Below are 26,434 nucleotides of genomic sequence, written 5' to 3'. Positions count from 1 at the left end.
CTCCTCCGACTGTTGAATTCTCATGGCAGTTCCACCATATGAATTCAGTATTATCATCCCCATTTTATAGCGAGAAAACCAAGGCCAAGGTGAAGAGACTTGTCTCATGCTCCTCAGTGAGGTCATTGATCAAACTGTGATTTGAACCCATGTCGTTAGTAGAGTTCCAAATTTCTTCAAGTTCTGGTCTTCTTTATCAGTTTGAGAGGACCCCCTTCTGAGTTGATGTTGAGGCTATTGGAGCAGTTGACTTTTGTGACTGGGCCCCAAAAATATTCTCTGAGTTTTGGGGTGGGGAGCTGAAGGCCTCCCCAATCCATAGAAAGTCACAACTTATCCCTCTAATGAACTCCCCAAGCTCTGTCCCTTATGGGCACTGAGTTCCAGATACTGCAGAGGTCAGTTTGGGCAGCTCATATGTGGTTTGTGTGGTTTGGGACAGTTTCTCATCTGACAGTTTTCTCGAAATGCACCCCTCAGCAGTCTTCTGGGACTCCCTAAGTGAATGTCACAGGAGGAGGCTTTTGAGAAATTTGGTAGAAGTTTCTTTTTGTTAATGATTTCTAAAAACATGAAGGATAGCATTTATTTAAAAATCTGGGTTCTTTCCTCTTCTAGACGCAAATATGGTCTCTCATCATCTCCTTTTGTGGTACGTGCACAGTTAAGATTGCGTATGTCATGAAGATTCGAGTCAGATATGAAAGCTGCTGACACCTGGTGTGGTCCAGGTTGGGAGGACACAGATCTCTCCCACACTTGGGGGAGTGTTTGTGGACCCGGTGTTTTCAGATAGAATGGGGTGGTTTCTAACAAAACATAAAATGTGGGTACCCTCTGATACAGTGAGGAAAGACAGATGGGCAAGGATGCCTTAGCATTATTTATGATAGTAAAGCACTGCAGACAAGTGAACTATCTATCAATTGGGAGGTGATTAAAGAAATTGCAGGGTAATCATTCACAGAATGGAATACCATGAATTTTTTTTTTCTTTTAGTGAGAGAGGGAGAGGGAGAGAGAGAGACAAGAAGGGAGAGAGATGAGAAGCATCAGCCCATAGTTGTGGCACCTTAGTTGCTCATTGATTACTTTCTTATATGTGCCTTGAGCCTTGACCCGGCAGGGGTGGGAGGGCTCCAGCCAAGCCAGTGACCTCTTGCTCAAGCCAGCAACCTTGAGCATCAAGACAGAGACTATGGGGTCATGTCTATAATCCCATGCTCAAGCTGGTGAGCCTGCACTCAAGCCGGGACCTTGGACTTTTGAGTCTGGGTCCTCAATGTCCCAGGCCAATGCTATATCCACTACGCCACCACCTGGTCAGGCCCATGAAATTAAAAAAACTTTTTTTAAAATTTATTGATTTTTGTGAGAGTGGAAAGGAGAGAGAGAGAGACAGGAACATCCAGCTGCTCCTGTATGTGCTCTAACCAAGGATTGAACCGGCAACTTCTGCGCTTTAGGATGATACTCTAATCAACCAAGCTATCTGGCCAGGGCCTGTGAATTTTTTTATAAATAATTTTATGCATATAAGTTTATAAATATTTATAAAAATGAGGTTAAAGCCTATGATATGATCAATTTTGACACGTGTATATTTGTGACATTGTCAGAAATCAAGATAATGAACATGGCCACTACACCAGAGGTTACAATTATCTTCTCCTTTGAATCCTCCACTTACACCTCTCCATCCCCTACAGCCACTGGTCTTTCTTTCTTTTCTTTTCTTTCTTTCTTTCTTTCTTTCTTTCTTTCTTTCTTTCTTTCTTTCTTTCTTTCTTTCTTTCTTTCTTTCCTCTCTTTCTCTCTTTCTCTCTTTCTCTCTTTCTTTCTTTCATTTTGAGAGAGAGAGAGAGAGAGGAAGGGAGGGGGAGAGGAGAGGAGAGGAGAGATGACCTTTGGGCTGAAGCCACTGACCTTGGGATCATGTTGATGATTCCACACTGAAGCCAGTGACCTCAGGGTTTTGAACCAGGGCACTCAGTGTCCTGGGCGGTTGCTTAATCCACTGTGCCATCGCTTGTCAGGCACAGGTTATGTGCTTTCTGCAACTGGACAGAAGTTTCCCATATCTGGAGTTTCATATAAATGAAGGCATTCAGTGTGTGCTCTTGTGTTGACTGGCTCTGTCCACTCAGCATCGTTCTTCTGAGATACAGCCAGGCTGTTTGTGCTCATTTCGTTTGATGCTGAGCAGCACCCCATTGCATGGATATGCCAGTTTTTTTCCATTTACTTGCTGATGGACATTTGGGGTGTTTCCAGTTTTTGACCATTACAAATAAAGCTGCTAGGTAGCTTTGTTTGTGAATCTTGGTCTGGACATGTGCATTTTGTTTGTGGTATTATTCACCCTTTTGAGGTATACAGAATGATAGGAGTTTTGATAAATGTAGACAGTTATATAACTACCACACAATCAAGCTATGGAATATTTCCATCTTTCTAAAAAATTCCTTCACACCCCTTTATAGTCGATCCGCTCCCCCACTTCTAGCCCCTGGCAACTCCTGAACTATCAATAATTTCTGTCCATATGGTATTGTATTTTTTTCTGTGTCATATAAATGGAGTCATTGAGTGTGAGCTCATTGTTTCAGCTTCCTTAACTTAGTAGGGTGCTTTTTGAGATTCACCCATGTTACGCGTATTAGTGGTTCATTCCTTTTATTGCTGAAGAGTAGTCTATTGTGTGGGTGTATGACCATTTATTTCTTCCAGGTTTTGGCAATTCTGAATTAAGTTAACATAAACATTCTTATCAAAAAAAATAATGAGAGCCTAACCAGGCGGTGGTGCATTGAATAGAGCATTGGACTGGGATACGGAGGACCCAGGTTCGAGACCCTGAGGTCGCCAGCTTGAGCACAGGCTCATCTGGTTTGAGCAAAGCTCACCAGCTTGGACCCAAGGTCGCTGGCTCGAGAAAGGGGTTATTTGGTCTGCTGAAGGCCCACGGTCAAGGCACATATGAGAAAGCAATCAATGAACAACTAAGGTGTCACAATGAAAACTGATGATTGATGCTTCTCATCTCTCTCTGTTCCTGTCTATTATTGATTATTGCTACTTTAATTTTAATACTTCTAAGGAAATCACTTGCTATTACTGTAATTACTGTATATAACTAAAATGATTGTAGCTATAGGCTTTTGTAGGAGAAAGTCTAGAATAATGTAATCCAACCTATTAGCAGAGGTCACCGTTGGAGAGTTGACATGGGGGAAAAGTTAACTTTAACCATTTATATTTAATTTAATTAATTAATTAATTTATTATTTTTTAAAATATTTTTCTGAAGTTGGAAACTGGGAGGCAGTCAGACAGATTTCTGCATGCGCCCGACCAGGATCCACCTGGCATGCTCGCCAGGGGGTGATGCTCTGCCCATCTGGGGCATCGCTCTGTTGCAACCAGAGCCATTCTAGAGCCGGAGGCAGAGGCCATGGAGCCATCCTCAGCGCCTGGGCCAACTTGGCTTCAATGGAGCCTTGGCTGTGGGAGGGGAAGAGAGAGAGAGAGGAAGGAGAGGGGGAGGGGTGGAGAAGCAGATGGACACTTCTCCTGTGTGCCCTGGCCGGGAATTGAACCCAGGACTCCTGCACGCCAGGCTGACGCTCTACCACTGAGCCAACCGGCCAGGGCTAAGTTTTTTATTATATAATTTTTAACAAAAAAAGTTAGTAATATAATGTTTTGTTGGTTTTTATTGTATTTTTCTGAAGCTGGAAATGGGGAGAGACAGTCAGACAGACTCCCGCATGCTCCCGACCGGGATCCACCCAGCATGCCCACCAGGGGCGACGCTCTGCCCACCAGGGGGCAATGCTCTGCCCCTCCAGGGCGTCACTCTGCCGTGACCAGAGCCACTCTAGCGCCTGGGGCAGAGGCCAAGGAGCCATCCCCAGCGCCTGGGCCATCTTTGCTCCAATGGAGCCTTGGTTGCAGGAGGGGAAGAGAGAGACAGAGAGGAAGGAGGGGGGGTGGAGAAGCAAATGGGCGCTTCTCCTATGTGCCCTGGCCGGGAATCGAACCCGGGTCCCCCGCACGCCAGGCCGACGCTCTACCACTGAGCCAACCAGCCAGGGCCAATATAATGTTTTTGTAATAATAGTTCATGTAGTTAACATTTTAAATTTAAGTAATCTGTGTACCTGGTTTAGAAAACCCAGTAGCACAGGGCCTCCATACCCCTCTCTTTTATTTTTTTAATTTTGAAATTTAATAAAAAATACATATATTTTTTACATTTAATATTATTATGTTTCAGCCTGACCTGTGGTGGCTCAGTGGATAAAGCGTCCACCTGGAAATGCTGAGGTCGCCGGTTCGAAACCCTGGGCTTGCCTGGTCAAGGCCCATATGGGAGTTGATGCTTCCTGCTCCTCCCCCCTTCTCTCTCTCTGTCTCTCCTCTCTCTCTCTCTCCTTTCTAAAATGAATAAATAAAAATAATTTTTTTTTAATATTATTATATTTCAGGTGTACAGCGTAATGGTTAGACAATCATATTATATTATAAAGGGTTTCTGTGATATTTCTAGTACCCACCTGGCACCATACATAGTTATTACAATACTATGGTTATATTCCCTATGCTGTGCTGCACATCCCCATGACTATTCTATAACTCCCAATCTGTACTTCTCAATCCCCTCACCTTTTTCACCCAGCCCCCCCATCACCTCCCCTCGGGCAGCCATCACTCTGTTCTCTGTATCTATGAGTTTCTTTTTGTTGTCTATTTACATTGTTCTTTATATTCCACATATAAGTGAAATTATATGGTATTTGTCTTTCTCTGACTGATTTATTTCACTTAGCATAGTACTCTCTAGGTAGGCATGGCTACTTTTTTTTTTTTTTTTTTTTTACAGAGACAGACAGAGAGTCAGAGAGAGGGATAGATAGGGACAGACAGACAGGAACAGAGAGAGATGAGAAGCATCAATCATCAGTTTTTCGTTGCAACACCTTAGTTGTTCATTGATTGCTTTCTCATATGTGTCTTGACCGTGGGCCTTCAGCAGACCGAGTAACCCCTTGCTTGAGTCAGCGACCTTGGGTCCAAGCTGGTGAGCTTTGCTCAAACCAGATGAGCCTGTGCTCAAGCTGGCAACCTCGGGGTCTCGAACCTGGGTCCTCTGCATCCCAGTCCGATGCTCTATCCACTGCGCCACTACCTGGTTAGGCGGCATGGCTACTTCTTAAAAGCCTTTTTATTATGGACAATTTCAAACATACACAAAAGTGAAGAAAAGAATATAAGGAATATTTGTTTCTCTAGTCTACCCCATCACTTATCAACATCATCCTTTTCTTATTTCTTTGCACCCCCAAAACCTTGTGTGTGTGCATTTTAAAGCAAATTCAAGATTCTGTTATTTCATCCATATAATAGTTTTCTGAATTTCTTAGTGTTATTTAATACTTATTCCATATTTAGATTTTTCAAATCATCTCAAAAATTTTTTTTTTAAAGTTGGTTGTTTGAAACCAGGTCTAAACCATGTCCACATTTGCCTTTGGTTATGTTTCTTAAGACATTTTAATTTTCTAAATGCACCCGTTTCCCCTTTTCTTTCTGTATGTCATTGCATTTCTGCATAAAGTGGGTCATTTGTTCTGTAGACTCTCAACATCAGGTTTTGGTGATGATGTCCTTGTGGTATCCTTGTTTCTCTATTTCGCACATTTCCTGTACACTGGTAGGGAGCTCTAGAGACTTAGATTCACGGTCAGTGCTACTTCCTAGTGGTGCTGCGTACTTCCTGCAGCATCACAGCATGAGGCATGTAGCAGGCTGGCCTACTTTCAGTGCTAAGCTTCTTTAGTGGGTTCCAGGGGACATGCTGATTCTCTCCATTACTAAGTCCCCCATCGCCCTGCCACTGAGTATTCTTAGCTTCTCTTGATAACTTGCTAGATGAGCTCCATGGTTTCATTGGGTGTTTCAGGTGGGAAGAGTCTTTATCCATCATTTTCAAGGCAATCACTTTGAACAGTTTCTGCTTCTGTTTCAGTTTTGGATGGTAGTCACCTCCATGTCGGTAAATAATACAGTTCTGTTATTTATTGATTTATCAACTTGATACATCATTATATTTTTAAAAGAGGTAAACTTTTCTTTTTGTATTTTTATGAAGTGAGAAGCGTGGGGGAGGCAGACAGACAGACAGACTCTCACATGCGCCCAACTGGGATTCACCTGGCATGCCCACCAGGGGGCAATGCTCAGCCCATCTGGGGCTTTGCTCCACTGCAACTGGACCCATTCTAGCACCTGAGGCAGAGGCCATGGAGCCATCCTCAGCGCCCAGGCCAGCTTTGCTCCAATGGAGCCTTGGTTGCACGAGGGGAAGAGAGAGATAGAGAGAAAGGAGAAAAGGAAGGGTGGAGAAGCAGGTGGGTGCTTCTCCTGTGTGCCCTGGCCAGGAATTGAACCCAGGACTTCCATACGCCAGGCCAACACTCTACTGCTGAGCCAGCTGGCCAGGGCAAAAGAGGTAAACTTTTAATTATTTTTGTTTTATTTTTAATTTTACAGAGACAGAGTCAGAGAGAGGGATAGACAGGGATAGACACAGGAAGGAAGAGAGATGAGAAGCAATAATTTTTTTATTTTTTTATTTTTATTTATTTATTTATTTATTTATTTTTTACAGAGACAGAGAGAGAGTCAAAGAGAGGGATAGATAGGGAAAGACAGACAGGAACGAAGAGAGATGAGAAGCATCAATCATTAGTGTTTTTTTTTCATTGCGCGTTGCAACACTTAGTTGTTCATTGATTGCTTTCTCATATGTGCCTTGACCGTGGGCCTTCAGCAGACCAAGTAACCCCTTGCTGGTGCCAGCGACCTTAGGTTCAAGCTCGTGAGTTTTTGCTCAAACCAGATGAGCCCGCGTTCAAGCTGGCGACCTTGGGGTCTCGAACCCAGGTCCTCTGCATCCCAGTCTGATGCTCTATCCACTGCGCCACCGCCTGGTCAGGCGAGAAGCAATAATTCTTTGTTGCAGCACCTTAGTTGTTCATTGATTGCTTTCTCATATGTGCCTTGGCCGGTGGGCTACAGCAGACTGAGTAACCCCTTGTTCAAGCCAGCAACTCTGGGCCTAAGCCAGTGATCATGGGGTCATGTCTATGATCCCACGCTCAAGTGGTGACCCCGCACTCAAGCTGGTGATCCTATGCTCAAGCCAAATGAGCCTGCACTCAAGCTAGTGACATCAGGGTTTCGAACCTGGGTCCTCAGCATCACAGGCTAATGCTCAATCCACTGCACCACTGCCTGTTCAGGCAAGAGATAAACATTTCAAAGGCAGAGTTCACATGAGAGGATTATGCAAAAGGGTATTAAAAAATGCAGCCCTTTAGTGGTAGAGCCTTGGCCTGTCCTGCAGGAGTCCCGGGTTTGATTCCTGGCCAGGGCACACAGGAGAAGCTCCCATCTGCTTCTCCACCCCTTCCCCTCTTCTTCCTCTCTGTCTCTCTCTTCCCCTCCCGCAGCCGAGGCTCCATTGGAGCAAAGTTGGCTCGGGCGCTGAGGATGGCTCCATGGCCTCTGCCTCAGGCGCTAGAATGGCTCTGGTGGCAACAGAGCGATGCCCCAGATGGGCAGAGCATCGTCCCCTGGTGGGCATGCCGGGTGGTTTCGGTCAGTCACATGCGGGAGTCTATCTGACTGCTTTCCTGCTTCTAACTTTGTTAAAATACAAAATACAAAAAATAAAAATAAAAATGCAGCCCTTGCCTGCCCAGGTGGTGGCGCAGTGGATAAAGCATCAGACCAGGATGCAGAGGACGCAGGTTTGAAACCCCAAGGTCGCCGGCTTGAGCGTGGGCTCATCTGGTTTGAGCACAGCTCACCAGCTTGAACACAGTGTCACTGGCTTGAGCCCAAGGTCGCTGGCTTGAGCAAGGGTCACTCGGCTTGCTGTAGCCCCCCAATCAGGGCACATATGAGAAAGCAATCTATGAACAAATAAGGTGCTGCAACGAAGAATTGATGCTTCTCATCTCTCTCCCTTCCTGTCTGTCTGTCCCCATCTGTCCCTCTGTCTCTTTCTGTCACTGTCATACGCGCGCGCGCGTGCGCACACAAAATGCAGCCCTTGCCAGCGAGAATTTTTTAGTCTCCAGACATTAGAGTCTTGATAGAGTCAGGTATTTAAGTATTATTGGATCCTTAGACAACCTTTTTCTGGATAGGGAAACTGAGGCAGCATGGGGACTCTTGTTTTGTTACAAATATCACAACCCACTGGAATGCTGAGGTTACCAGTTTGAAACCTTGGGCTTGCCCAGTCGAGGCACATAAGGGAGGGAGTTGATGCTTCCTGCTCCTCCCCCCTTCTCTCTCTCCTCACTAAAACGAATTAAAAAAAAAAAATCACAACCCATGTCTGATAATCTGATAATCTTTCTTTCTAAATTGCAAATGTTTTGTATGAAAAGTTGTATAAAGCAATAAAAATTAATTTTGCTTTACATTTACTGAATAACTTCTATTAAAAATAATGAAATAACAAAAATTAAAAGATGAAACTTAGCCAAAAAATAAGTTAGTGTATATACTTTGTGAAAACATTTATGAGCCTCTTACTATGTGCCCGGTGCTATTCTTGGTGCTAGGGATACAAAGGTGAGTAAGGTGAAGTTTCTACCCTCATGGGTGAGAATCCTACATCCTAAAATGTTTATTGTATATTGTAAGAGATTGTCCCTGTAATTACTAATAAAATTGTTATTAATGTAAGTGCTTAGCATGTATTAAGTACTATATAAGTGATAGCTATTAGTATTAATTATTATCACTAATATACTATTAAACGTTTACTGTGTCAGCATTACACTTTATGCTTTAGATGTATTTTATCATTTAATCTTTTTTGATTGATTTTAGAGAGACAGGAAGAAGAGAGAGAAACTCTAATTTGCCATTCTACTTATTTATGTATTCATTGGTTGATATATGTGCCCTCACTGGGGATTGAACCCACAACTTTGGCCTATCTGGACAACACTCTAACCAATTGAGCTAGCTGGCCAAGGCTCATTTAATCTTTTTTTTTTTTTTTTCTTTCATTTTTCTGAAGCTGGAAACAGGGAGAGACAGTCAGACAGACTCCCGCATGCGCCTGACCGGGATCCAACCGGCACGCCCACCAGGGGGATGCTCTGCACACCAGGGGGCAATGCTCTGCCCATCCTGGGCATCGCCATGTTGCGACCAGAGCCACTCTAGCGCCTGAGGCAGAGGCCACAGAGCCATCCCCAGCGCCCGGGCCATCTTTGCTCCAATGGAGTCCCGGCTGCGGGAGGGGAAGAGAGAGACAGAGAGGAAAGCGCAGCGGAGGGGTGGAGAAGCAAATGGGCGCTTCTCCCGTGTGCCCTGGCCGGGAATCGAACCTGGGTCCTCCGCACGCTAGGCCGACGCTCTACCGCTGAGCCAACCGGCCAGGGCCTCATTTAATCTTTTCGTTAGTCCTATTATACCCATTTTTCTGATGAACCAATTGATGCCTACCTAGAAAGGTTAAGCCACTGTATTTGTGGTATCTTTTGAGTGTACTGTGGAATGCCCTGTGCATGTAGGGAATTTATCAATTCTTCAGTTCTTGGCTGTTTTACTTGTTTCTGGGGTCCTTGGATTTATTTTTTAAATCTTGTTGGTGTTCTGCTTGACCAGGCGGTGGCGCAGTGGATAGAGCATCGGGCTGGGATGCCAAGGACCCAGTTTCAAGACCCCGAGGTCACCAGCTTGAACGCGGGCTCATCTGGTTTGAGCAAAGTTCACCAGCTTGGACCCAAGGTCGCTGGCTCGAGCAAGGGGTCACTCAGTCTGCTGTGGCCCCCCGGTCAAGGCACATATGAGAAAGCAATCAATGAACAACTAAGGTGCTGCAACAAAGAACTGATGCTTCTCGCCTGACCAGGCAGTGGTGCAGTGGATAGAGCTTTGGACTGGGATGCGGAAGGACCCAGGTTCAAGACCCTGAAGTCGCCAGCTTGAGCGTGGGCTCATCTGGTTTAAGCAAAAGCTCACCAGCTTGGACCAAAGGTCGCTTGCTTGAGCAAGGGATTACTCGGTCTGCTGAAGGCTGCAGTCAAGGCGCATATGAGAAAGCAATCAATGAACAACTAAGGTGTCGCAATGCACTACGAAAAACTAATGATTGATGCTTCTCATCTTTCCGTTCCTGTCTGTCTGTCCCTGTCTATCCCTCTCTCTGACTCTCTCTCTGTCTCTGTTAAAAAAAAAAAAAGAATTGGCCCTGGCCGGTTGGCTCAGCGGTAGAGCGTTGGCCCTGCGTGTGGGGGACCTGGGTTTGATTCCCGGCCAGGGCACATAGGAGAAGTGCCCATTTGCTTCTCCACCCCCCCCCCTCCTTCCTCTCTGTCTCTCTCTTCCCCTCCTGCAGCCAAGGCTCCATTAGAGCAAACATGGCCCGGGCGCTGGGGATGGCTCCTTGGCCTCTGCCCCAGGCGCTAGAGTGGCTCTGGTCGCGGCAGAACATCGCCCCCTGGTGGGCGTGCCGGGTGGATCCCGGTCAGGCGCATGCGGGAGTCTGTCTGACTGTCTCTCCCCGTTTCCAGCTTCAGAAAAATACAAAAAAAAAAAAAAAAAAGAATTGATGCTTCTCATCTTTCTCCCTTCCTGTCCGTCTGTCCCTATCTGTCCCTCTCTCTGGCTCTCTCTCTCTCTCTGTCACACACACACACACAAATCTTGGTGGTGTTTTGAGAAGTTTTTGCAGCTCTGGTGTCGTCATGGAGGTGGGTGGGCAGATGTGTTTGGATCCCACACCTCTGCTGCTCACTCGGGTGTTTCTTCTGCTTTTCCCACAGAAGGATTTACTTCTCATTGAAATTCCAAGCAGCAGCACCTCCAAGAAGATGGGTGTGGAGAAAGTGATAGCCAAGGAGATCTGCCAGAAGTACCTGGCGAGGAGAGCAGGGAAGCTACCAGAAGACTGTGCTGAGGCTTTGGCCATGGCCGCCTGCCTCTGCCTGCGGAGGCGGAATGCCAGCCTGGCGGAGGTGAGCCTGCCTCTCAGCCTTTCCCCAGCAATGGGCTGTGCCCTGGGCCATCTGGGCCTCCTTTGGGGGGGCCACATGAGTCTCCATTAGGGACTAGGTTAAGACTCAGGGTTGATCCCTTCATCAAGATGTGATCTCATAAACCAGGGCTGTATTTGGTTGCAAGGAGCAGAACCTGTTGGAACTGACATCAGCAAAACCTGACAGTATGTGGGTAAGGGTGTCTCGGGGGCCTGAGGGCTGTGTGCTGCTGTCCTGAGGGGCCCAGGACCACACCCTTGGTTGTGAGCAGAACTCTGGCTGCTTTCTCGGAATCTTCCTTATTTCTTCTCTTCTCTCTTTAGGCCCCCTTTCTCTTTTTCATCATTTTCTTGGTTAGGGGATATGGCCATATCCGTGTATATGTTATAGGTCTACCCCTACGGAGGGACCAAGTTTTCACATCCCTATCCCAACATCTCAGTGAGAAAACCTGACTGACCTAGCTAGGGTCAGGTTGGCCCCGTTGGCCAGTCAGGTAAGATGAGCGGGTGGGGTCCGGTATATAAACCTTTGGTAGTCAGGGGGCCAACCCTTGAAAGGAGAAAGGGAGCATCCTCAGCTTGTGGGCTAAGCAGACACCTCAGAAATCAACCACAAGGGATAAAACATTTTTTAATGGATAGGGTATGTGAAGGTGGTTTCCATGGTAGTAGGTATAAGTTTGTCGACTACTGCTAGGTCTTTCTAAGGACAAAATTACTGCCTGAGAGGGCTCTTAGAGAAAATCTAGCTGAGTGATTTTCAAGTGGTATCTGGCAAAGGCTCCTTGAAAGGACCTTAAGGTTTGCTGTTGGCAGCAAGAAAACTGTGGGGACCACCAGACACCACTTTAATTTTTCATAATTATATTGGGTTCTCAGTATTTTATTTGAGGAAAGGGATTGTGGTAGCTAAAAAAAATCATCAAAAATCAGTGCTGTAGCCCAAGCGTCCCATTTTATAGGTGGGGAAGTAGAGGTGCAGGGAGAGGAAAAGATGAGGACTCAGAGTGAGTTTCTGTCAGAGCTCTCTGGACTCCAGGCTCAGTCCCACATCCATAGTCTTGCACCATGATGTGGCAGGAGCTAGAGACCTGAGTCACTGTACTAAGCCTGGGCTTAGTTCTGTACTCTAGACCTATGGTGTTCAGCCATTCATTCAACACAGTTGTGTGCTGGCATGTAGGATATATTGGTGAATGAGACCAGTTCCATTTTCCTGGAGCTCACAGACATTGCACAGTCATTGGCTATATGGTGAGCACTGAAATAGTGTATGCCAGGAGACCCACCAAGGAGGACTTTCCCGAGGACGAGATGCGTAAGCTGATAAAAAGCTGTCCAGGCAGAAGTAACAGTTTATGCAAATGGTTCGAGCTGAGGGAGAACCTGGCACAGTCAAGAGCCTAGAAGTCAGAGTGTCTGAAACACCAAGTACATGGGGCAGTGATGAGGCTTGTGATGAGGCTGCTAAGGAGGGAGGATAATAATAATAATAAACCTAATAATAAAGGGCTGTGCAGGCAGTCTGGGTTTTGAAGAAGTCACTAGGGATTTTCAGGGGCAGGACATAATCCAATTTATGTTCTCTCTCTCTCTTTTTTTTTTTTTAGTGAGAGAGAAGGACAGACAGGAAAAGAGAGAGATGAGAAGCATCAGCTCATAGTTGTGGCACTTTAGTTGTTCATTGATCTCTTTTTTCATATGTGCCTTGACGGGGGTGGGAAGGTGCTTCCAGCTGAGCCAGTGACCCTTTGCTCAAGCCAGCCCTGTTGGGCTTCAAGCCAGTGACCATGGGGTCATGTCTATGATCCCACACTCAAGCTGGTCACCTTGGAGTTTCAGAACTGGCTCCTCAGCATCTCAGGCCTATGCTCTATCTGCTCACACCACCTCATGGTCAGACCAAATTTATGTTTTAATAAAGATCTCTCTTCCTCGACCAACTATTCTTTCATGCAGGCTGTCATCCTTTAATTCATTTTATTTTTTTGTTCAGTATATTAAAGTACTCTTGAAGAAGCTGCTATAATGAAGAGACTTCAAAATACAGTAGTTTAAATGAGGTAGAAGATTATTCTCTTTAGCTTAACAGTTTGAATGTAGGCAGTCCAGAGCTGATGTGGCAGTGCCACCGTATTGGGACCCAGGTTCCTAAATTGTTGCTCTGCTGTCCTTACCATCTGGCTTCCTGTTTCAAAGTCCAAGATGGCCGTTCTAGCTCAGGTCATCACATCTGCATGCCAGCTACTGAAAGGGGGTTAAAAGGAAGAGGAGGAGAACATAGCCCCTTCCTTTTTTTTTTTTTTAAGGTTTTTATTTATTGATTTTACAGAGCAAGAAGAGAGTGGAGGGGGGGGGAGTGAGAAGTATCAGTTCATAGTTGCTTCACTTTACTTGTTCAATGGCTTGTTGTATGTGCTTTGACCAGGCAAGCCCAGGATTTTGAACCAAATGACACTTTATTCACTGTGCCACCACAGGCCAAGCCTTTTTTTTTCTTTTTTAGATTTTATTTATTTATTTTTAGAAAGGAGAGAGAGAGAGAGAGAGAAGGGGGGGCAAGGAGGAGCAGAAACCACTCAGTGGTTGCTTCTCACATGTGCCTTGACCCAGCAAGCCCAGGGTTTTAAACCAGCGACCTCAGCATTACAGGTTGATGCTTTTTCCACTGTGCCATCAAAGGTCAGGCCACACCCCCTTCTTTTTAAAGGTGTTACCTGGAAATGCACATATCACTATCTTTCTTACCCCAAAGTCCAGAACCTAGTTTCGTGTTTTTTTTTGTATTTTTCTGAAGCTAGAAACGGGGAGAGACAGACAGACTCCTGCATGCGCCCAACCGGGATCCACCTGGCACGCCCACCAGGGGGCGATGCTCTGCCCCTCCGGGGCGTCACTCTGTCGCGACCAGAGCCACTCTAGCGCCTGGGGTAGAGGCCAAGGAGCCATCCCCAGCGCCCAGGCCATCTTTGCTCCAATGGAGCCTCGGCTGCGGGAGGGGAAGAGAGAGACAGAGAGGAAGGAGAGGGGGAGGGGTGGAGAAGCAGATGGGCACCTCTCCTGTGTGCCCTGGCCGGAATCGAACCCGGGACTTCTGCACGCCAGGCCGACACTCTACCACTGAGCCAACCGGCCAGGGTAGAACCTAGTTTTATGGCCGTACCTAGCCACAAAGGAATGTTGTTTGTAACTTGGCAAGTATTTGTTGGGCATATACTCTGAAGATTTATTTCAAGAGGTGACATTTGATCTGGGCCTTGAAGGATGAGGAGGCATTTGCTCTGTACTATAAAGGGGATAGAGGACTTTAGGTATACAAAGAGGAATGAAGAATGGTCCTTACCCCCAGTATTTCACAACCAAGCTAGGAAGATGAGAGATCAACTGGGTCATGGACTTTTTTTTTTTTTTTTTTTTTTGTATTTTTCCAAAGCTGGAAATGGGGAGGCAGTCAGACAGACTCCCGCATGCGCCCAACCGGGATCCACCTGGCATGCCCACCAGGGGGCGATGCTCTGCCCATCTTGGGGCGTCGCTCTGCCACAATCAGAGCCATTCTAGCACCTGAAGTAGAGGCCACAGAGCCATCCTCAGCGCCCTGGCAAACTTTGCTCCAGTGGAGCCCCAGCTGTGGGAGGGGAAGACAGAGACAGAGAGGAAGGAGAGGGGGAGGGGTGGAGAAGCAGATGGGCGCCTCTCCTGTGTGCCCTGGCCAGGAATCGAACCTGGGACTCCTGCACGCCAGGCCGACGCTCTACCACTGAGCCAACCGGCCAGGGCCTGGGTCATGGACTTTTAAGACAAGCGGAACTGGGTTCAGTGGTCAGCCCTGCCACTTACTAGCTGGGTAGCCTTAGGCAGGGAACTTAACCTCTTTGTACTTTTAATTATGTATACAAATTCATTGTGCATCATGTGTCAAATGTGCTTTGTAAATTGCAAGGCACTGAGGAAATGAGATTTATTGTTATTAAGGGTATGTATGTATTATGCCCTGTGTGTGTGTGAATGTGTAAAGAAGAGGCATTCCTTCCCTGTTTTTTTCTAATTCTTAGGGCATTTGTAGTTGAAAGTGACAGAAACTCAAATCAAACTCTTAGAAACACACACATACTCACACATACATAAAGACACAGAGAAAGAAATGGGATACGAACAAATTGATGGATGGATGGGTGGATGGATGGGTGGATGAATTTATTGGCTCATTTAACCAAACAGCAGACAAGACAGGCATTACTAAGGCAGCTAGAACCAGGGTCGCAGTCAACAAAGGTGCAACTATCTGTGTCTGTGACTCTCCATCTCGTGCCAGTTTTACTCTGTATTGGGGCTTCATTTTCACCTACTATAAATGGGTCTTCCATGTGTGGTAGGAAGTCTGGCTCTGCCACTAGAAAGAAAAGGGGAATCACTACTCAATTAATTTTAGGTGGAAAAATTTCAGAGTAGGATTTTAATTGGACTGATTCTGTCATGTGCCCAAACCTGGATCAATCATTATGGTCAGAGGAATGTGATACTATGGTTGGTCTATCTTAGTCATATGATTTTATCTATGGCCACGGTAGATGGGGCAAGTTTAGCTCTTCAAAGGAAGGATGCTGTTCTTCCAGGCAAAGCAACAAGCATTTGATTCATCAATGTCTCTTTCTCCTGAAGCCTGAGGGACCTGTTAGATTTTTGCTTTCAGAAAGAATTCTTGGTGAGTGCTCTTTTCTCTCTTCCTCAAGGTGTGTGGCTCTGTGGCTGCTGTGGAAAAGCAGCTCAGAGGTCAGGAGGCGTCGCTCCCTTGGAGTGGGCTTTCTGAAGCCACAGGTTCTTCCTCTAACACCCCAGAAGAAACGGACGATGTGGACAATTCCAGCCTCAGTGCCTCCTCCTCCATGAGGGCAGCTCGCCGGTCTGGGGTTGCTGCTTCGCCTGCTCCCACAGAGGATGGGGAAGGCAGGACGCAGGCCAGCAGGGCAGTGCAGGCCGACTCCTCCTCTGAGGCCTCTACCAGTGTGGATCCTCCCCAGGATGGTAAGTGTATGGAGGTCTGATTTATACGTCCCAAACACAGCCCCTCATTTATTCCTTCCATCTCCCTCATTCACGCGTTCCTTTGGTTATTCAGCCATTCCTCGACCACCTAACTGCACAGAGAAACCTGGAGGAGTCATTCTTGATACCTCCCTCTCCCTCCAGCCCCCCGTGTCCACCCCATCACTCAGTGCTATCCACTGATCTAAGTACCTCTCAGATCTGTCTGCTTTTCCACATCACAGCCATCCCCCAAGCTGCTGCTTTCTTGCTTGGTGACTGCACAGCTGTCCTTTGTCCTCCCTGGTCCAATTTGGCCCCTCACAAATCATTTTTCCAGGGGCCAACCAGGGTGATTTAAAAAAAAAAAATGAAGTCACCCCTTGCTTAAAGTCCTTGTGTGGCTCCCCATTGCACTTGGGGACCAAGTCAAAGCTCTTCAAGATCAGCAAGGCCCTGTGTGATTTGTCCCTGCCTGCTTCTCCATCCTTACTTGGAGAAACTGATGGAGAATATCCTGCTCTACTTCATAACGTGAACCCATCCTTACCAACGGCGCGCGTGCGCGTGCGTGCGTGTGTGTGTGTGTGTGTGTGTGTGTGTGTGACACAAAGACAGAGAGAGACAGAGAGAGGGACAGATAAGGACAGACAGACAGGAAGGGAGAGAGATGAGAAGCATCAGTCCTCTGCAGTTTCTTAGTTGTTTGTTGATTGCTTTCTCATATGTGCCTTGACCGGGGGCTACAGCAGAGCGAGTGACCCCTTGTTCAAGCCAGCGACCTTGGGCTTCAAGCTAGTGACCTTTGGGCTCAAGCCAGTGATGATGGGGTCATGTCTATGATCCCACACTCAAGACAGAGACCCTGCACTGAAACTGGATGAGCCCGTGCTCAAGCCGGATAAGCCCATGCTCAAGCCAGTGACCTCGAGGTTTAGAACCTGCATCCCAGTCCTCTGCATTCCAGTCTGACACTCTATCCACTGTGCCACCACCTGGTCAGGCCTTGCTAACTGCTTTTAAAGATACCTTCTATCCAATATCTGAGGTTTCCTTCTGAAATAAAAATTTGGAAGGCCTCTTCAGTGATTTGTCCCCAGTAATTCTGGCTCAGTGAATGTCCTGGGCTCTGAGCATTCCTATTGCTCCTTCCTTGTGGGAGAGAGGAAGAAGGGAGAGTGTGTAAGTGCTCATTTCATCCCCACCCTTCCTTTCATGAGGAGCATGGGAGCTCCTCCTCTCTGAGAGGTGGAGCCCGGTGGCAGCCCTGTAAAGGCAGAAATGGTGGGAATGCTCATTAACATTCAGGGCCTGATTCAGAAACCTGATTTAAGTGAGAAACTGTGACCAAGTCTGACTTTCTGAGAATTAAACAATAGTACCTATTTCTAAATTCCTTTTTGTTCAACTGGCTTTTTCTTTATTTAACTTTCTATTGAACATCAACTATAGAGAATTCCTGGAAAATTGAGATCAATGAGGCCAAAAGGAAACTGATGGAGAATATCCTGCTCTACAAAGAGGAGAAACTGGACAGCACTGAGCTTTTTGGCCCTTGATGAGCGGAAGAGAACTGAGGATCCTTGTCCTCAATTGGAAAGATGACTGTCAAATCAAGAAAAAGGTCTGAGGCAGAATCTAAGATCTCCCAGGAAACACAAACCAAACATCAGCTTCCCTGGGGGGGAGATAAACTTCCAATTTCCGGAGAAAGTGAAGGGAGAAGGGACCTCAGCTTTTAGAGGCAGCAGTGTCCAGGAAGTCCTCCTCCATTCTGGGATTTGTTAGTCAGAACTGGTTATGAAAAGACTGAAGCAGAAACCCTGGTACGCGGGGCCCAGGATGTGGGCAATTTCATAGTTCCGGGGAGGGTGTGACGTTAACCACCCCAGCAGAATATGTTACCCTGTTCTCACCGCTCAAAAACTGACAGAGTATTTTGAATGCTGGTGACACTTTGTTTCAAAGTTAAGATCTCTGGATCGTATTTGCCAGCAACCACCTACAAACTTCCATGACAAGATTTTAAACTTTTGTCCCCAGTGAAGTTCTTGACTTAAGACTTCTCAATGTCTCAAGTTTTACATGTGCCAGACACCTGGCAAAGGGCTCTGTAGGTTTTCTGCTTTCTCTGTTGGAACTCTCAAACCCCATAGTTATTTAATGTCCCTTACACCTTTATCCTCCCATTCCACTAATGCTAGTATTTTTAATAGAGCTTTTATTTTGAGAATATGTATTATTTATGGCTGGATGAAGAATCAGGAGAACTGGTTTCATATATGATTCTGCTGCTAATTAAGTCAATCATGTAATTTCTGGAACCTCAGTATCCTTGTTAGTAGCACTTGTTCATTGTCTCTCCCTGGGCTATTGGGAAGAACAGGTGAGACATGGCTACAAAAGTACTGTACTTTGAAAATGCACTTGTCCTGTTTTATAAAATAAATAAATAAAGAGCCATTAAACATCCGTGTCTGCTATGTACCCAATGTTTTTTTTTTGGGGGGGGGGTTACAGAGAGAGAGAGAGAGAGAGTCAGAGAGAGGGATAGACAGGGACAGACAGACAGGAACGGAGAGAGATGAGAAGCATCAATCATTAGTTTTTTGTTCCGGGTTGCAACACCTTAGTTGTTCATTGATTGCTTTCTCTTATGTGCTTTTACCACGGGCCTTCAGCAGACCGAGTAACCCCTTACTCGAGCCAGCGACCTTGGGCTCAAGCTGGTGAGCTTTTGCTCATACCAGATGAGCCTGTGCTCAAACTGGCAACCTTGGGGTCTTGAACCTGGGTTTTCCGCATCCCAGTTCGATGCTCTATCCACTGCACCACTGCCTGGTCATGCTATGTACCCAATGTTTATGCAGTTGGTATGCTTCTGAAAAGTCCTGTTGCAGATCTTTTTGTAAAACACTTGCTCTTAGCCAGAAGGTCAAGAAAGGATCTTTTTTGTGAAACAAATGCTCTTTGATATTCAGTGTGTCCTATTTTAAATAATCCTACTATAGTGATCTTTTTCCTTTCTGTTTTTGTAAAATAAAAATACATTGATAAAGTCAACAGATATCTTGTAATTAGTTTTGAGTCCAAATGAATTTGTTTGAAGAAGTTGCTCTGCATCCATGCAGTGGGGTATGGTGGGGTGGCTAAGAGATTGGGCACTGGCTGTTAATAGCTGATCTTGGGCCAAGTTAGGGAGTTACTCTGAGCCTATTTCTTCATGTATACACTGAGGATAATAAAAAGTACCTGTTTCATGCCCTGGCCTGATAGCTTGGTTGGTTATAGTATCATCCTGCTATGCAAAGGTTGCAGGTTTGATCCCTGGTCAGGGCACATACAGGAACAGATTGATGGTTCTGTCTTCTCTCCCCTTTGTTCTCTCTCTGAAATCAATAAATAATATTTTAAAAATTAAAATGAAGTACCTGTTTCATAGGTTTATTGTGTAAGCAAGTGTCCAGTGTAAGCATTCAGCAACCCCCCCCAGCAAGGTTAGCTTTGTACTGATATGTAACAAAGCTAGGTGGACTCCAGCCCAGTGGGCAGTGATCTGTTACTTACTCCGGTCTTAAGCTCTGGTGGCTGTGAGAATTGAAATAGTGTGTCATGTGTCCCAAGCATGACCTGGCATGTGGTAAACCTTACAGTTATTTTATTTTTATTTTTTTTAGATTTTATTTATTCATTTTTAGAGAGAGAGAGAAGGGGGAAGGAGCAGGAAGCATCAACTCCCATATGTGCCTTGACCAGGCAAGCCCAGGGTTTCAAACTGGCAACGTCAGTGTTCCAGCTCGATGCTTTATCCACTGTGTCACCGCAGGTCAGACAACACCTTACAATTATGAGCAGGGTATTTCCAGCGCTCTTTGAGCAATAAAAGGCAGGTGCTAATCGGGTAGTGACTGTCCAGATACATTTGCATTTCTGTTTTTTGGGTTTTTTTTTTTAACAGAGACAGAGTCAGAGAGAGGGATAGACAGGGACAGACAGACAGGAACGGAGAGATGAGAAACATCAATCATTAGTTTTTGGTTGCGCATTGCAACACCTTAATTGTTCATTGATTGGTTTCTCATACATGCCTTGACCGTGGGCCTTCAGCAGACCGAGTAACCCCTTGCTTGAGCCAGCGACCTTGGGCTCAAGCTGGTGAGCTTTTGCTCAAACCAGATGAGCCCTTGCTCAAGCTGGCGACCTTGGGGTCTCGAGCCTGGGTCTTCCACATCCCAGTCTGACACTCTATCCACTGCGCCACCACCCAGTCAGGCACATTTGCATTTCTGGACTAGGGTTTTATATATATATATATTTCTGGGGAGAGTCATTGAGAATCTAATGAAAGCTATGGTCCTTTCTCTTTCAGCAAGTTGTAAATACATATACAGCTATGTATATTAATTCCAAGGGTTCATGGGCACCACAGTACCTTTCCATGAATCCCTAGAGGTTTGAACTGCTTGACATTTTAATAAGTCAGTAAGATACACGTGACCAAAAAGTCCAAACAGTACAAAAGTTTATATGGTAGAAAAGAAGTCTTTTAACCACCTGGAACTTAGTCTCTCATTTCTTCTCCCTTAATAAACTGTTACTACTTTACTAGTTCCAGAGATGATAAAAAAATGTATCTTGTTGCCCAACTTGATTAGTCAATGTGTGTGTTATGTGCTGTTGAGCTGGCTCTGACTACTGGCAACTCTACGAATAAATGCTACTCAGAATGTCCTGTCCTCAACAGCCCTGCTTGGCTGCTGTAGACTCATGTCTCTGTCTTCTTTTATGAAGTCAACCCATCTCGTATTTGGTCTTCCTCTTTTTCTGCTGCCTCCTATTTTCCCCGCAGTATTGTCTTTTCTAAGGAGTCCTGCCTTCTTATGATGTGCCTGAAGTAGGACAGCTTCAGTTTTGTCATTTTTGCCTTCAGCAATGTTTCAGTCTTAATTTGCTCTTGGACCCACTTGTTCATTTTTCTGGTGGTCCAGGGTATTCGTAGAGCTTTCCTCCAACACTACAAACAAATCCTTTTTTCTTACTTTCTATTAGCCTTCTTTACTATCCAACTTTTGCATTCATACACACTAATTGGGAATACCAGGGTCTTGATCTTAGCCTCAGTCACTAATGACACATCTAAGCTCTTGGTGATCTTTCCTGATTCTTCCATTGCTGCCCTTCTGAGACTCAGCCTTCTCTTGATTTCTTGGCTGCAGTCTCCATTTGAATTGAGGACTGAACCAAGGTAAGCATTAGGCATTAGGAAAATGTAAATCAAAAGCACAATGGGATGCCACTTCACACCTGCTAGGATAACTAAAATTAAAAAAAAAGAAAACAAAACACACACAACATAAAAAGTGTAGATAAGGATGAGGAGAAATTGGAACCCTCATGCCTGACCAGGCCGTGGTGCAGTGGATAGAGCGTGGGACTGGGATGTGGAGGACCCAGGTTCAAGACCCCGAGGTCGCCAGCTTGAGCGTGGGCTCATCTGCTTTGAGCAAGGCTCACCAGCTTGAGCCCAAGGTCACTGGCTCGAGCAAGGGGGTCACTCGGTCTGCTATAGTCCCCCGGTCAAGGCACATATGAGAAATCAATCAATGAACAACTAAGGAACTGCAATGAAGAGTTGATGTTTCTCATCTCTCTTTCTGTCTGTCTGTCCCTCTCTCTATCTCTGCCACTAAATAAATAAATAAATAAATAAGAAAAGAAATTGGAACCCTTATGCTTTGGTGGTGGAATTATAAAATGGGGAGCTGCTTTTCCCCACATCCTCAGCTGCAGGAGGTCAAACATAGTTCTATATGACCCAGCAATTCCACAAGTAAATACCTAAGAGAAATGTAAACATAAGTCCATACAAAAATCTTGTGCATGCACCAGTGTTCACAGCAATATTCAGAATATGGAGACCACCCAAATGTCCAACAGATGACTGGATAAACAATGTACTATATCCTTACATTAGAATATTATTCATTACATTTATTTTAATTAAACATCCATAAAAAAGAATGAAGTACTGATATATGCTACAGCATGGATAAACCTTGAAATGATTTTGCTAAGTAAAATGTATGATTCCATTTTTATGAAATGTCCAGAATAGGCAAATCAACTGAGATAGAAACAAGGAAAGGGTGAGGGGGGTTGAAGAGGGAAGTGGTAATGGTCACCAGACGTGGGGGTGATGAAATGTTCTAAAATTAAATTATGGTTATGGTGATGATTGTACAGCTCTAAATGTACTAAAAAATACAATTATATACTAAAAAATATTTTGTATGTTAAAAAACCATTGAGCTATATATAGATGATGGTATGTAAATTGTATCTCAGTAAAGCTTTTAGAAACACACAAATATGCAATGGTTATTCTTAGGCATGTAAAAAAATGTTGAGGTTCCACTCCTCTCTCTTTTATTATTTTTTGCTTTACACAGGGTATTTCATTCGCACTGTTTTGGATTTTGTGTTTTTTCATGTCTTTCTTGGCCATTCTTTCTCAACAGTACTTTTGGATCACTTTATTGTTTTTGCCTGATACTCTATTGTAAGGATATTCTGTACTTTTTATAACTTACTTTAGTTGCTGCATATTGAGGTTGTTTTCATTCTTGTGCTACAAATAGTGATGCCTTCCAAGGATGTACCAATTTTCACGTCCATCCAGACATATGGGAGTCCATTTCCCGAGTCTAATGGGTTGAAAACAACTTCAATTGTACTTTTTATTTTATTTGTTTTTAGAGAGAATCAATTGGTCTCATTTATGCATTCGTTGATTGATTTTTCAATTTTTTTCTTTTTTTTCTTTTTTTTGGGGGGGGGTTTGGCAAGAGGATTTATTTTTTTGTTTTTTTTGTTGTTTTTTTGTATTTTTCTGAAGTTGGAAACAGGGAGGCAGTCAGAAGACTCCCACATGTGCCCGACCGGGATCTACCCGGCACGCCCACCAGGGGGCGACGCTCTGCCCACCAGGGGACGATGCTCTGCCCATCTGGAGCGTCACTCTGTCGCAACCAGAGCCATTCCAGCACCTGAGGCAGAGGCCACAAAGCCATCCTCAGCGCCCAGGCCAACTTTGCTCCAATGGAACCTTGGCTGTGGGAGGGGAAGAGAGAGACAGAGAGGAAGGAGAGGGGGAGGGGTGGAGAAGCAGATGGGCACTTCTCCTGTGTGCCCTGTCCGGGAATCAAACCTGGGACTCCTGCACGCCAGGCCAACGCTCTACCACTGAGCCAACTGGCCAGGGCTGGTGATTTTTCAAATTTTTTTTAAAAGTATTTATTTATTTTGTATTTTTCTGAAATGAGAAGCGGGGAGGCAGAGAGACAGACTCCCGCATGTGCCCAACCAGGATCCACCCGACATGCCCAGTAGGGGGTGATGCTGTGCCTATCTGGGGTGATGCTCTGTTGCTACCAGAGCCATTCTAGCGCCTGAGGTGGAGGCCGTGGAGCCATCCTCAGTGCCTGGGGCCAACTTTGCTCCAATGGAGCCTTGGCTGCGGGAAGGGAAGAGAGAGAGAGAGAGAAAGGAGAGGGGGAAGGGTGGGAAGCAGATGGGTGCTTCTCCTGTGTGCCCTGGATGGGAATCAAACCCAGGACTTCCATACGCCGGCTGACGCTCTACCACTGAGCCAACCTGCCAGGGCCTTTATTTATTTTCTTTGACTGAGACAGAGTCAGAGAGAGGGACAGATAGGGATAGACAGACAGGAAGGGAGAGAGATGAGAAGCATCAATTCTTCATTGCAGCGCCTTAGTGGTTCATTGATTGCTTTCACGTATGTGCCTTGACTGGGGTGCTAGAGCAGAGTCAGTGATCCCTCAGTCAAGCCTGTGACCTTGGGCTCAACCCAGTGACCTTGGGCTTCAAGCCAGCGACCATGGGGTTATGTCTATGATCCCGCACTCAAGCCAGTGACCCCGCACTTAAGCTGGTGAGCCAGTGCTCAAGCCGGGTGAGCCTTTGCTCAAGCTGGCAAACCTTGGGGTTTCGAACCTGGGTCTTCTGTGTCCCAGCCTGATGCTCTATCCACTATGCCACTGCCTGGTCAGGCCATTGATTGATTATTTTAAAAAACTTTTTATTTATTGATTTTAGAAGAGAGAGAGAGATGGAAGAGCAGGAAGCTTCAACGCCCAGTTGCTTTGTAGTTGCTTGAGTTGTTTCTCATGTGTGCCTTGACCAGGCAAGCCCAGGGATTTGAACCAGAGACCAGTGACCTCAGCATTTCTTTTTCTTTTTCTTTTTTTTTTGTATTTTTCTGAAGCTGGAAACGGGGAGGCAGTCAGACAGACTCCCACATGCACCCGACCGGGATCCACCCGGCACCCCCACCAGGGGGCGATGCTCTGCCCCTCCGGGGCATCGCTCTGTCGCAACCAGAGCCACTCCAGCGCCTGGGGCAGAGGCCAAGGAGCCATCCCCAGCGCCCGGGCCATCTTTTGCTCCAATGGAGCCTTGGCTGCGGAAGGAGAAGAGAGAGACAGAGAGGAAGGAGAGGGGGAGGGGTGGAGAAGCAGATGGGCGCCTCTCCTGTGTGCCCTGGCCGGGAATCGAACCCGGGACTTCCACACGCCAGGCCGACGCTCTACCACTGAGCCAACCGGTCAGGGCCACCTCAGCATTTCTGGTCAAGGCTTTATTCACTATGTCATTTTGCTTTTTTAATTTTTTTTTTTTTTTAGACACAGAAAGGAAGGGGGAGAGAAAAAAAGAGGGGGGAAGCATTCATTTGTTGTTCCACTTAGTTGTGGGTTCATTGGTTGTTTCTGGTATGTGCCCTGACCTGGGGTTGAACCCTCAACTATGGGGTGTCTGTGGATGTTCTAACCAACTGAGATACCCAGCCAGGACCACTTTTAATTTAAATTTTTTTTTTTTTTTTAAGTGAGAGGAGGGGAGGCAGAAACATAGACTCCTTCCTGTATGTACAACCAGGATTCACCTGGCAAGCCCCCTAAGGGCGATGCTGTGCCCATCTAGGCCTGCTCTGTTGCTATTTTTAGTGCCTGAGGCAGGGGCCACCTCAGCCATTCTTAATGCTTGGGCCAACTTGCTCAAACCATTGAGCCATGACTGCAGGAAGAGGAGGAGGAAGAGAGAGAGAGAGAGAGTGTGTGGGAGGGAGGGGTGGAGAAGCAGATGGTCACTTCTGTGTGCCCTGACTAAGAATTGAACCCAGGACATACACATGCCTGGACCAACACTATACACTGAGCCAACTGACCAGGGGTAATTTTTTTTCTAATTTATTTTAATTGATTTTGGATAGAGAGGAAGGTGTGGGGGGAGAGAGAGAGAGAAACATTGATTTGTTGTTCCACTTTTTATGCATTCCTTGGTTCATTCTTGTATGTGCCCTGACCAGGGATTGAACCTGCTAACTTGGCTTATAGGGACTACACTTTACCAATTGAGCTACTCGGCCAGGGCTTATTTGTACTTTTTAAATGATGAAGTAGAGTCATTTTTTAATATATAATTTATTTGTTTTTTGGTTCCTTTGTTGATTTTATCTTTTTTTTTGAGAGAGAGAGAGAGAGAGGGGCAGATTGGAAGGGAGAGAGATGAGAAGCATCAACTCATACTTGCATCACTTTAGTTGTTCATTGCTTGCTTCTCATATGTGCCTTGACAGGAGGGGGGGTTAAGCTGAGCCACTAAAACCCTTGCTCAAGACAGAGACCTTGGGCTTCAAGCCAGCAACCATGGGATCATTTTGATGATCCTATGCTATATGACCAATTGCCATGGCCATGCAGGTTCACACTGGATTTGGACAGACAGTAGAGAAACTGTGAAGCCAGAAAATGGTGGGCCATTCTATTTATTAGAGTCTCGCAATGGCAGATGAGCAAGCAGGCAGGGAAAACCGCTTCTTTCTCTCAGGGCTGATAAGCAACAGGCTGGGGGAGGGGAAATCCCTTCTCTGACAAACAATAGCAAAAAATGGTCCCTCCTAATGACGTCAGGCAATCAGCAATCTACAATCTACAATCTGCGCCCTGAAGGCGAGCACCTGCAACCTTACATAGACGATACACATGTGGAGCTGCCCCGTGCTCACGCACCAATCAGGCAAAGTACAAGCGAGCAAGCCTAACATACTTGTTTGCCCAACACATGCTCAAGCCTGTGACCCTGTGCTTGAGCCAGTGAGCCTGGTGCTCAAACGTGTGACCTCAGGGTTTCAAACCTGGGACCTCAGCATCCCAGGTAGATGCTCTATCCACCGTGTCACCATAGGTCCATTTTAATACGAATTCTCCTATTGTGATAATTTTTACATAGTAAAGCTGTCAGAACTTTGTCAAATGT

The 26,434-nt window shown here is 45.8% G+C and overlaps 1 protein-coding gene and 1 pseudogene across 2 annotated transcripts in view; one reads left to right on the top strand and one right to left on the bottom strand.

The window, feature by feature from the left end:
* The window catches only part of IRAK2 (interleukin 1 receptor associated kinase 2), an 86,584-nt gene extending 68,013 nt beyond the window's left edge, over window positions 1-18,571 (top strand). For both annotated transcript variants that reach the window (XM_066351527.1, XM_066351526.1), the window contains 3 exons: window positions 10,860-11,051; window positions 15,808-16,099; window positions 17,552-18,571. In XM_066351527.1, coding sequence (XP_066207624.1) covers window positions 10,860-11,051; window positions 15,808-16,099; window positions 17,552-17,658 — 591 coding nt within the window. In that variant the 3' untranslated portion in view covers window positions 17,659-18,571. The remainder of the gene's footprint in view (window positions 1-10,859; window positions 11,052-15,807; window positions 16,100-17,551) is intronic.
* The window catches only part of LOC136382484 (metallothionein-1A-like), a 269,363-nt pseudogene that overhangs the window by 185,164 nt on the left and 57,765 nt on the right, over window positions 1-26,434 (bottom strand).

The sequence above is a fragment of the Saccopteryx leptura genome, chromosome 10, assembly GCF_036850995.1.
Source record: "Saccopteryx leptura isolate mSacLep1 chromosome 10, mSacLep1_pri_phased_curated, whole genome shotgun sequence".
NCBI lineage: Eukaryota > Metazoa > Chordata > Mammalia > Chiroptera > Emballonuridae > Saccopteryx > Saccopteryx leptura.
Note: the sequence above shows the minus strand (reverse complement) of the source record. Positions and strands in the feature narration are given on the sequence as shown.